This window comes from Marmota marmota, unplaced genomic scaffold (assembly GCF_001458135.2).
Source record: "Marmota marmota marmota unplaced genomic scaffold, marMar, whole genome shotgun sequence".
In the NCBI taxonomy this organism is placed as follows: Eukaryota; Metazoa; Chordata; class Mammalia; order Rodentia; family Sciuridae; genus Marmota; species Marmota marmota.
In genome coordinates, this window is record NW_025999977.1 from 40,216,609 (window position 1) to 40,228,323 (window position 11,715).

The window sequence follows — 11,715 nt, forward strand, 5'->3', positions numbered from 1 at the left end:
ATAGTCCTAGCCCTGGCATTGCTCCCTGGCAGACTAGATTATTGGATAAACTCTTCACCTCCTAGCTGGGCCATGGGAATCCTCTCCTTTTTTTTTTTTTTCCCCCTCACATACAAACAGTGATGCATAGATTTTTCTCACTTTCTTTTCTACCTTTCTTTGGAGCTATTTTTATGCAGGTGTCTTAAAGGGGGCGCGGTGGCTTAGAGGCTTAAAATGGTTCTGTTGACTTTATTCTTGAGTGCAGTCTGGGTAGGGTAGTTGGAGACAAGTACATTTTTATTCTTTCAGTGTTTATTAGGACACCTTTAAGGCTGGGGATTGGAATTGGTAAAGGTTTGCTCACTGCCCATGGGAAGCTCTAGGTTCCCCAGGTATCTCTATCCCAATGTAGTTTTCCCACATGGCAGTGGGTAGGGGGGTGGAACTAGAACTAAGTGTAAACTACCTGGACCTGGCCATCACATGGCATCATTTCAACAATTCACTGGAGGCAAGCCACTAAACCCAAATCATATGCAATGGGAGGGGAAGGGAATTAGACTCCAGGTTTGGCAGGAATATAAAAAACTTTGTGGACATGTTTTTGGAACCATCATGGTTGGCCTGAGTAAGTAGATCAGTGGGGTTGGAGGGTGCTTCCCCCTTGTGCCCAAACTGCCACCACCAGAAAATCAGTCTTTGGAGTTCCCAAATGTCTCTTCTGAAAGGCAGCTGCTCGCCAATGGCAGTACACTAAGCCTATAATAAGTTTTGACAGCTCTGAAGGATGTAAGTTACTCCAGTGACTCCTGGGGCCTAGGTCCCAGCAGAGAACAGATGGGGAGGAGAAAGCAATTAGAGAGGCTCCAGGTGGGAAGACAAGGAGGGAGGATATATGTGAAGCCACTGCAGAGCAGCCCAGGAGAACTTAAGAAGGAAAAAGTTCTAATTGTATAACAGGTGCTGTACTTTACAGGCCTTGTCTCATTTCTTCCCTACAGCCCTGGGGAGAGCTCTCATCAGCCTGATGTCACAGACCTGAGATGGAGAAGGCTCTCAGCTAGTGAACTCCAAAACCTGCACTTGAATTTAGGCAGCCTGAGGTCAAGGACTGTACCCTTGAACTTTGGGCTAGACCACCCTTCCTTAGCAATTGTTTCTTTCTCTCTTTTTAGATGGGGATCTCACTAATTTTCCCAGGTTGGCCTTAAGCTCATGACTTGCAATCCTCCTGCTTCAACCTCCTGAGTAGCAGGGATTACAGGTGTGTGCCACTGCACCCAAATTCTGTTTTTTTTTTTTTTCTCTTAATTTTTTTAACATTTATATCTTTTCTTATTAAATATTTTAAAGACTAAAGGGGGGAAAAGAATAAGAAATGTGGTACTAGCCCAATTATCAGCTTAGTATTGATAAGATAGTGCCTCACGTATAGTAGGTGCCTAAGAAATATTAAAGAAATAGACTGGGAATGTGAGCATGTGCTTAACAGTGGTAGAACATATATATGCTTAACATGTAGAGGCCCTGGGTTTGATGTACTGCAAAAACAGAAAAAAAAATTAAATTGTTATTGTTTATTTTTATTCTACACACATTAACACTTTCCTTCCTAAGGATGCTTGCCCCTCTGGTCTTTGTCATGTGAAATCTATGGTACTTCCCATGTGGGTTTTCAGCTTTCCATCACTGTAACAAATACCTAAGGTAACCATCTTGTAAAGGTTCATTTTGGCTTATAGTTTTGGAGGTTCCAATCCATGCTCTGTTGGGGCCATTGCTTTGGGGCTTGTTATAAGGCTGCACATCACAGCAGGGAGTGTGTGATAAAATAAAGCTGCTTGCCTCATGGCTGGGAAGCAAAAGAGAAGAGACTCAGGTCTCACAATCCAGTACTTAAAACACCTCCAACACTTGAAAACCTCCCATTAGGCCCCACCTCTTAGTGCTTCTACCACCTCCCGAAGCACCAAGCTGAGGGCCAAGCCTCTAACACAAGAGCTTTTGGAGGATATCCAGATTTAAATGATAGCACCATAGTATCCTCTGTGGTGTCCAGCCCAGGATCCTCACCTTTTGGAATTCTCCTTCTTGCCCTTTCCGGCCAGCTGGTCCTCTCATATGCACCCCTCATTTCACCATAAAGACTGGAACCTCCAGCTGACCCACCCTTCACACCAGCAGACTGGATACAAAGCATCTCTCTGGCTCATTTACCCATGTTTCATCCAGCTGCCTGGCCATTCAGGCCCATTGAAGCCAGGGCCTTCCCACTAACCTCCTAGGAAAGGAGGCACACAACTCTGCAATTCTTGGATTTCTATTCAGTGGCTGTGGGGGTTTCAAGGGAGATTTCAATCTTCAACTCCCTGCTGAGGCTGCACCCACTGAGGACTCAGGTAGCCTCCAAGCCCTAGCTGCTATCACTGTCTCCTTGAACTTGACTTATGGTCTCTTTCACCATAAAGAGGTTTAGACTTTTTTTTTTTTTTTTGGTACTGGGGATTGAATAAATGGGTTGAAAAATAAAAAGGGGCATTTAGACATGGAGCCACATCCCCAACCCTTTTTATTTTTCACTTAGAGACAAGTCTCACTAAGTTGCTTAGGCTGACTTTGAACTTGTGATCCTCCTGCCTCAGTCTCTTGGGCCATTGGAATAGTCCTCTTTTATTTATAAAAAGTATTTTCATTTTAAAGTCTGTTTTGTCTGATGTCAGTAAAACTATACCAGCTTTCTATGGACTAGTATTACCTTTTTATTGTTTTTCATCTTTTTGCTTTCAGTCTTTCTGGACCTTTACTCTTTGTTAACTTCTTGAAAATTGGGTATAAGTATACTTTATTTTGTATACCTTTAGATAATCTCTATTTTTTTAAACTGATGAGTTTATATATTCTGTATTTATTATGATTACTGATATACTTGGGTTTGTTGTTACAACCTTATTTTATTTTTTGTTTTGTTGATTTCTTTTTTCTATTTTCCTGCCTTCTTTTGAATTGATTTTTAAAAAAAAAAAATCCATTCATGTCAGGCTCAGTAGTGCACGCCTGTATCTAAGCTGCTCCGGAAACTGAGACAGGAGGATCATAAGTTCAAGGTCAGACTGGAGAACTTAGTGAGACCCTGTCTCAGAATAAAGTACAAAGGGCTGGGAATGTAGTTCCATGATACAGCATTTTCCTAATATGCATGCGGCCATCCCTAATACCAGAAAAAACAAATTTCATTGATTTTTTCCTCTACTCGTTGTGATATTGCACATTCCATTTCTATTTTTTCTTAGCAATTACTTTTATATTTTAAGCTGCATGTTTGATAAAATTAATCAACCTGTCCACTGTCTTCCCAAACAACCAACTTCATTCACTTTATGTGTTTTATTGTTATATATTGTAGTTCAGACCTTTTTTGCTCCATCTATTAACCTAATTATCATTGCTTAATGGTCTGTTTGTTTAGATTTACTCACGTATTCTCTAATTCCTTTGCTTAACATTTTTCCTTGCATTTCAGACCTCCCTTCTAAGATCCTTTCCCAGAAATTATTCCTTAGAACTTCCTTCGATGAAGAAATGTTGATGATAAATTCCCTTAAGTTGTTCATCTAAAATTGTTTTCATTTTACTTCTTTGAAGACTTTTTTTTCCTGCCACATTGGGAATTGATGCTAAGCTGAGCTATAACACTGAGCTATAACCATAGCCTTGAAAGATAATTTTGTTGAGAACAGAATTCTAAAATAGCATTGACTCCTGCTCTCTGAACACATACAAATTCTCTAATACTGCATTTTGGCATTACTTACTGTGGGGAAATTGCTGTCAGTCTAAGCACCTTACCTTCTCTTTTTCTTGATGTTCTATAATTTAAGAACAATAGGTTCAGAGATGTCTTTCTGTTTATTTAGTCCATGTGGGATTGTTGGGCTTCCTGGGTTGGAATATTAGTGTTTTGCAACCTTATGGAAAAGTCTCAGCTAGTATCTTTTCAAATACTGCTTCTATCTAATTTTGTCTATTGTTTTTTCCATCCTTCATACTGCTTAACCTTTGTTTTATATTTTATCTTTAACTCAGTAAACTGCATTCTGAATAATTTATTCAGATCTATTTTCCAATTCATTAATTTTCTTTTGTTAAATTTTTTTAAGTTGTTGATATAGACCTTTATTTATTTATTTCTATGTGGTGCTGAGAATCGAACCCAGTGCCTCACACATGCCAGGCAAGTGCGCTACCGCTGAGCCACAGGCCCAGCCCTCTCATTAATTTTCATATCAGCTATGTCTAATCTATTTAACTTACCTGTTGCATTTTTTAAATTAGTTTTTTATTTCTAAAAATTTTGATTTTGTTCTTCAAGTCTACTTGATTGATTGATTGATTGGGTACTGGAGATTGAACCCCAAAGCACTTTTTCACTGAGCTATAGCCCTTTTTATTTTTTATTTTGAGACAGGATCTTGCTAAATTGCTTAGGACCTTGCCAAATTGCTGAGGCTGGCCTTGAACTTGTAATCCTCCTGTTTCTGCCTCCGGAGTTGCTGGGATTACAGACATGATCATTTTTATAATCTCATTTCTTTCTCATAGTTTCAAGCTTCCCTTCAATTTCTTAAAGTATATTAAATACACTTACTTTATATTTCATGTGTGATAATTCCAATATAGCAATTTCATTTTTGCAGGCCTACTTTTGCCTGCTCTTGTTCTGCTGACTTTCACTCACAATGTCTTATTCCTTCTCATATTTATAACTTTTTGGCTGTGAGTTCAAATTTCTTGAAACTTTACCAATGGAAATTATTATAGGCCCAAATTGGAGTTGGGTCCCTCCTGTCAGTCAGTTGGAGCCACTACCAACCAAATCGCCTTCAAAATAAATTATTTATGGTTCTAGGTTTTCTGAACCATACATCTGCATTAATCCAGTCCTCATACCCACATTAGAACAAATTCTCAGGGAAGCCGAGTGCAGTGGCACATGCCTGTAATCCCATTGGCTTGAAGCCTGAGGCAGGAAGATTGTGAATTCAAAGCCAGCCTCAGCAATTTAACGAGGCTCTAAGCAACTTAGTGAGACCCTGTCTCAAAATAAAAAATAAAAAGGGCTGAGGGTGGGGCTCAGTGTTTAAGTACTCCTGGGTTCAATTCCCTGCTAAATCAAATTCTCAGGGGAATTTTTTTCCTCCCTCTACCTGGTGCCACCGTCAAGATAGGCAGGATTCTTTGCTTCCTTTCTTCATGGCAAACTTTTGTTCACCCTTGTATTGAAGACATAGCTCTTTGGAGCCAGCTTCACCTAGGAAATTTCCTATTCATCTCTTCATATTGGTGAACCCAACTTTTATTGCTGATCTCCTCTGCTACATGCAGCACTCAAACTGCTAGCTCAAGTTCATGTGGGTTGAGTTTGGCGGCCACTCTTGAGGCAAAAGCTGACGTCAAGCTTTCTTTTCTCCCAGATTACTATTTCCACGGTGCTTTTGTGCACTGAAAATTTCTTGCCAACTCGATGCTTTTGAAAAGATACTCTATTTTTATCCAACTTTGTAGTTACTTTCTTTGGGACACTTACTATCATACTACAAGACATGGCAGTCTGGGCATTTTGCTGGCTCACTCAGCTACTGGTCTATATGCCTTTGAGGGTGACATGTTGATATGGAGATGTCAGTTCCAACTGCCTATCTTGAGCAAGCCCAAGACCTTTTCTCCTTCTGGGCACAACAACTAAAACCCAAGGATCTGTAAGTGCTAGCTGGTATTGGCAAACACTTTTAGGGAAGCTGTGGTTTCAACATTCTTTTGGTGACTGGGGCTTAGAGACACCAATAAACTATGTGTCTTCACTGTGGCTGTTTGGGCCAATCATACCCATAGAAAAATGAAGACAGGTTCTACCATCACTGAGGCTTCACCTTTTTGTGGACTTCCATGCTTTGTAGATTCTTGCTCAAGGTCACTCAAAAAGGTAGAATTTTCGTTTATCTCCCCATGAGCCAGATGTTCATCTGCTCCACCCCTCACAGGAAATTGATGTCCACTCTAGCAGTGGTTCTGGACTTTATTAGGGGTTGTGGAACTCTTGGAGAATTGAATGAAAGTTATGAACTTGTTTCTAGAAGTTGAGAGTCAACTCTAAATGATCCTCAGTATTTGGGTGCAATACCTAAAATTAGGATAATTACTCAGGTGCAGAAACAGAAGTACAGCAGGGCAGGGATTAGAGCAGGTTTATTGTAGGAAAGGAAAGAGAAAGTGAAATACACCCTGGAGAGAGGGCTCCACAGATCAGCCAGGGACCTAATGAAATGATTAGGCTTTACCAATGGAAATTATTATAGGCCCAAATTGGAGTTGGGAATTTGTAGTAGAGCTAAATCTTGGAGTGGCAGGTAGCCATGCCTCTCTGGGCCCAGAGGTTGTCTTGCTTATTGCCTGTTTTGGGGGAAGTCATATGCCTGTGCTGCGTGAAAACTGAGAGCAGCTAGGCATGATGGTACAAGCCTGTAATCCCAGTAACTCAGGAGGCTGAGGCCGGAGGATTGTAAGTTCAAGGCCAGCCTTAGCAACTTAGTGAGGCCCTAAGCAACTTAGCAAGAACTTGTCTCAAAATAAAACATAAAAAAGGTAGCTCAGTGCACCTGGGTTCAATCCCTCATGCCATGTGCCTGCGTACTTGGGTCACTTGGTCCTTTCTGACCTAGCATTTCCAGCAGAAGGTCATATAATAGTCAACTGACCCTCAGAGCAGCTTGTGGGTACATGTGACCTTGGCAATATGAAGTGCACCCATAAATCCATGAAGGATGTGATCGATCTCTTTCTGGAATGTAGCAGCTGGGGAGACTGGTGATGCCCTTCAGTGGCTCTGAGTGGTCTACCTACTTTTCTATACCCCTCATGGTGTGGCACAATGGGTATTGAGTCTTCTAGGTCAGTTGCCAGTTAGGGACCCTTTTATAGCCACCCTGTCTCTCATTTCCCCTTCTACCATTCCTTTTCATCTCTAGCTAACTATACTAACAAACCTCCCTCTAGGAAAATCCAGTGTCAGCCAGAGTGTAGGGTACCATGTGAGGGGGTTCCTGATCCTCTGCTTTGACCATCAAGCATCTGACGATGGGTTTAGGGTTTCAGAGCTGAACTCTGGTGGGCTTTTACTTCCTGGAAAATTCACATTAATATATACACATACCTGGAGCTAATCAGAAAGCTTTGTGTTTTGTTTTCAATTGATTGATTTCATCAATTGATCCAATTTGACTCTTTTTAAAAATCATTTATTTATTTTTTAGTTGTAGATGGACACAATACCTTTATTTTATTTGCTTATTTTTATGTGGTGTCAGGGATCGAACCCAGTGCCTCATGGAGCTAGGCAAGCACTCTAGTGCTGAGCCACAACCCAGGCTCCGCCAATTTGACTCTTTCCATATAATCAAGTGACTTCTTTTTTTGGCGTATGAACCTACATAATATAGCTCTCAGGGGAAATTCTTATTTTTTCCTTTATACTGAGATCTGCTTTTCCTAACTGCCTTTGGTAAACAGCAACTCCTGGGCCACTGTGGTTGGACTTTGATTTGGTGCTTTCAGTCTATACCTTAGTTTGAATTTTTCAAGGAGTCTGTGCCTTTTTTGGATTTGTCTTCCAGTGTGTTTTTAATAAGCACAAGCTAACAATCTGTCTCCCTGTCTGTGTCTCTGTTTAGGTCTTGGTCTTCATATGACTCCATGAGTAGCTAATCTTGTCTTTTCCCTTTCTGTCTATAAAACAAATGGCCTGGGGGCTGGGGCTGCAGCTCAGAGGCAGAGCGTTTGCCAGCATGCCTGAGACACTGGGTTCGATCCTCAGCACCCCATAAAAATAAACAAATAAAATAAAGGCATTCTGTCCATCTACAACTACAAAAAAAAATTTTTTTTTAAATGGCCTGGGGCTGGGGATGTGGCTCAGTAGAAGATTGCTTTACTAGTCAAAAAACATTTTTTTAAAATAAATCCCTGGGTTCATTCCTAGCACTGCAAAATAAACAAAAACAAGTGACCTGAACTAAAGTTAGGTGCCACTTAAGGTGGTACCTCTCTGAGCACCCTGCAGGCTGACAGGGACAGAATGCATGTACTCTGGGGAGGGGCCCCTGCCCCCCAGCACTGCTCTTATGGGCTAGAGCTGGAGTAGGATGGATTTTGAACACAGTGCCATGTGCTAAGATCCACCCAGGAATCTTCCCTGGGCAAGAGTCCTGTCCCCTGCACTGCAGGTAGAGGCAAGGAAAGAAGGCATTTCTGTCTGACCCAACTGGTTCCCAATATGGTGGCAGACACCCCTGTCCCCTGACACCCTAATTCCATTCCCAGATCCAGTTCTAGGAAGGATGTCACCTTGGCAGATGAGAGCGTTAATGCTGCCACTGCTGCTGCTCCCGCTGAGTCAAGCTGCTCCCAAGGATGGCGCCACAAGGTAAGGGATTAGGAGGGCAGGGCCTAAGCTGGACCAGGGAGAGTTTTGGGAGAACTCAGAGGGTGTGGTGGGTGCCTCTGGGAGCTGGGACTGGGGAGTAGGCTCCCTGAACTCTGAATCCCCCACTCCAACCACCTGTCCTGTGCCTATCAGAATGTCACAACATTGGCATTCAACACTTGGCTGAAGCCCTTTGGAAGCCGAGAACTCAGCTCCAATATGGGTGAAGCGCCAGTAAGAAGCCAGAGGCCAGGAAAAGGGCTCTGGTCCTCTAATCAAGACCTACTTGTGGGAATACCAAAGAAATAGACATCATTCCCACGTCACTTCTGTTTTATAGAATCACTTTTTGAAGGTCTTATTTATTTATGCTGTGCAGTTGGATATACTGGGTAGGTATGGAGAAAAATATAGGAAGAGTGGCAAAGGCTGGCACCTGTGACCAAAATGACTGCAACAACTCCTGCCAGCTTTCTGGGATTACAAGCCTGCACTGACAAGGGCAAACAGGTAGCTCCATCTAGAACTGGGAGCACATTTTGACATACGCACCCTCTCCTTGAAAAAATAGTTAATTGCAATCTATCTATCTAAACCTGGGTGACACTGCCAGGCCTAGGTAGAGACCTGCTCCTTGGCTCCCAACAATGAAGGAGTAGGCTGCCATGATCCATGTTGTCCTCCACTCATTGGACTGTCTTCTTAGGCCCCTGACTTGCGTCTATAAGGTGTGGCCTCATCTGGCCTCTACCTCATCTGATACTTTCTTTTTGTAGGGAGAGGGGACACTGGGATTGAACTCAGGGGCACTGGGCCACTGAGCCACATCCCCAGTTCTATTTTATATTTTATTAGAGACAGGATCTGAGTTGCTTAGCACCTCGCTTTGCTGAGGCTGGCTCTGAACTCCTGATCCTCCTGCCTCAGCCTCCCGAGATGCTGGGATTACAGGCAAGTGCCACCGCACCTGGCCTTCACCTGATACTTTCTTTGGGTTTTCACTGAACGTCTAAACAAGGCAATTGCAAAAACAAAATCCAAGGAGTCCGGAAGCCTTCTTCCCCACAAGGGTTTTGGGAATTTGAGAGAACAACTCCCTTTGGTTCTGGGGAGAGAACTCTACTGGGAAACAGTGGTGGAAGGCTGGCAGGTTGGGCTCTCTGCAATGCTGGTCCTTCTCTCCTCCAGGCCAGACCCTGAAGCTCAGCAGCAGACCCTGTCCAACCCCTTCCAGCCAGGCCCAGAGCAGCTCCGGTGAGTAGGTTGGGCTGGGTCCTTGGGTGACTATGTCAGGCCTGGGGACTGGCCTTGCCGGGGCTGATTTGCTACTTTCCCAACAGACTTCTGCAGAACTACCTAAAGGGACTAGAAAGAATGGAAGAGGAGCCAGAGCACATGAATCGGGAACAGGGTGAGGGGCTGCTGGGCTGCTGGGCTGGGAGGCTCAGGGCAGCCAGACTGGGACTGAGCCCCGGCTGCCCTGTTGGCTCCTGCCTTCTCCACACATCCTCAGGTCCTCTTCTAACTCAGCTTCTCCTCCCCAGTTCTCCTCTACCTTTTTGCCCTCCATGACTATGACCAGAGTGGACAGCTGGATGGCCTGGAGCTCTTGTCCATGTTGACAGCAGCTCTGGCTCCAAGGGCTGCTGACTTTCCCATCAACCCGGTAAGCTCTGCTGGAGACCAGGAGACCAGCTCCTTGGCACTTTGGATATTTTCATCATGACTCTTTACAGATTTCCTGTAAGAGGGAGGGGGATTAGATCCTGCATGGCAGGAATGGGGGGCATTGGGAAGGGACAAGGCTCTGGGGAACATCTTTGGACACTAGAGACTCCATGGTGATTCTGTGCTTCCACAGGTGATCCTGGTAGTGGACAAGGTGCTCGAGACCCAGGACCTGAATAGGGATGGGCTCATGACCCCTGCAGAGCTCATCAACTTCCCAGGAGAGGCCCCTGGGAATGCAGGGCATACAGAGCCCAGAGAGCCCCTCGCTCCAGCTCCTCAGGAACTACAAGCTGCTGGAAGACAGCCCCCATTAGCTAAGATCCCACTGAAACAAGAAACCCTGGAAGCCCTGGGTCTCAGAGAAGAAGCCGGAGGCCAGGAAGAAGCCAGAAGGGAATCCTTGGAGCCTATACAGGAGGCTGGGCATCAGGCGGGGGCTGAAGGAGATACCCCAGGCTCCACAGGGGAGGCTAGGGGGCAGGTAGAGGCTGAAGGAGATGCTCCAGGTCCTGGAGGGGAGGCCAGGGGACAGGTAGATGCTGAAGGAGATGCCCCAGGTCCTGGAGGGGAGGCCCCGGGACAGGCAGTGGCTAGGGACAATGGAAGGGAAGGCAAAGAGCTTCCAGGAGAAACACAGGAGTCCAAGAACACCCCAAATGAGTTTGAGGTCCATAATATTCAACTGGACAATGATGAGATGTAAGCCTGGAGGAGACAGGCCTGTGTCCCTTGTGTTCTCTGTGAAGGAACATAAGCTCAAAGGGTGGGGGTGTATACGTTGGAATGAGGACCACCTCTGGGTCCCCTTTCTGGCCCCAGTGGATGGCAGGTCTTTCTGTGCAGGTCTTTCTGAGCTTAGGGGGCCCCGTAAGTTAAGGGACAGCTTTCAGGCCCAAACAACAAATAAACAATGAAATGAATTCTTCCCCTGGGCCATTTCTCCACCAGTCCATCCCCGGCAGGCACAGGGCATTGGGAACTAGACAGGCCTCTTGGAGGGGCAGAAATTCAGCTTTCCCAGTGTGCCTGGGCCTGGGGTGCCAAGACAGCAGAGTCTCTAGTACTAGCTGCAGATAACTCCATGAAGAAGGCTCAGTCTACCCCTGGGGCCCAAACAACCTCCTGTTCCCTGAGTTCAGATGCCCTGTGCCCTTCTGCAGCTCAGGACAGATGGTCCCTATCACCCTGTCTCTGTGCAACACCCCCCAGTAATATCAGTAATAACTATCATTTTATTGAGAGCTTAGTATATACCAAGTACGATGCTGATGTTTTAGGTTGTCTGATTTTTATCCTCACAATAATTCTATGACCAGGCAGAATTAGCCCCATTTGACATAAAAGGAATTGCAGAAGTTGGAGTTAAATAATGGGCCATAAAGTATCACATGGCTAATAAATGGCAGAATTGAATTCAGAGCTCAGGCTGATACCCATGCTCTTGATCACGTTACATGGAGTCACCATTCCTGTGCCAACTCCAATATGGGAGTTGGCCACAATAGGATTTGGACCATTTGGACCTG

The 11,715-nt window shown here is 44.5% G+C and overlaps 1 protein-coding gene across 1 annotated transcript; it reads left to right on the forward strand.

The window, feature by feature from the left end:
* Positions 1 to 1,195: 1,195 nt before the first annotated feature.
* Positions 1,196 to 11,608, forward strand: Cgref1 (cell growth regulator with EF-hand domain 1). Its single transcript, XM_015479884.2, has 6 exons — positions 1,196 to 1,246; positions 8,356 to 8,458; positions 9,647 to 9,712; positions 9,799 to 9,869; positions 10,003 to 10,124; positions 10,320 to 11,608. The coding sequence occupies exons 2-6, from the start codon at positions 8,373 to 8,375 to the stop codon at positions 10,890 to 10,892; spliced, it is 918 nt and encodes a 305-aa protein (XP_015335370.1). The 5' UTR covers positions 1,196 to 1,246; positions 8,356 to 8,372; the 3' UTR covers positions 10,893 to 11,608.
* Positions 11,609 to 11,715: the final 107 nt, after the last annotated feature.

What these genes read in the sequence shown, in the direction of transcription:
- Cgref1 (XM_015479884.2), top strand. Translation starts at nt 8,373, where the DNA reads ATGTCACCTTGGCAGATGAGAGCGTTAATGCTGCCACTGCTGCTGCTC. An exon ending in CCCAAGGATGGCGCCACAAG is followed by an intron (nt 8,459 to 9,646) that starts GTAAGGGATTAG and finishes TCTCTCCTCCAG; the next exon opens with GCCAGACCCTGAAGCTCAGC. An exon ending in GCACATGAATCGGGAACAGG is followed by an intron (nt 9,870 to 10,002) that starts GTGAGGGGCTGC and finishes TCTCCTCCCCAG; the next exon opens with TTCTCCTCTACCTTTTTGCC.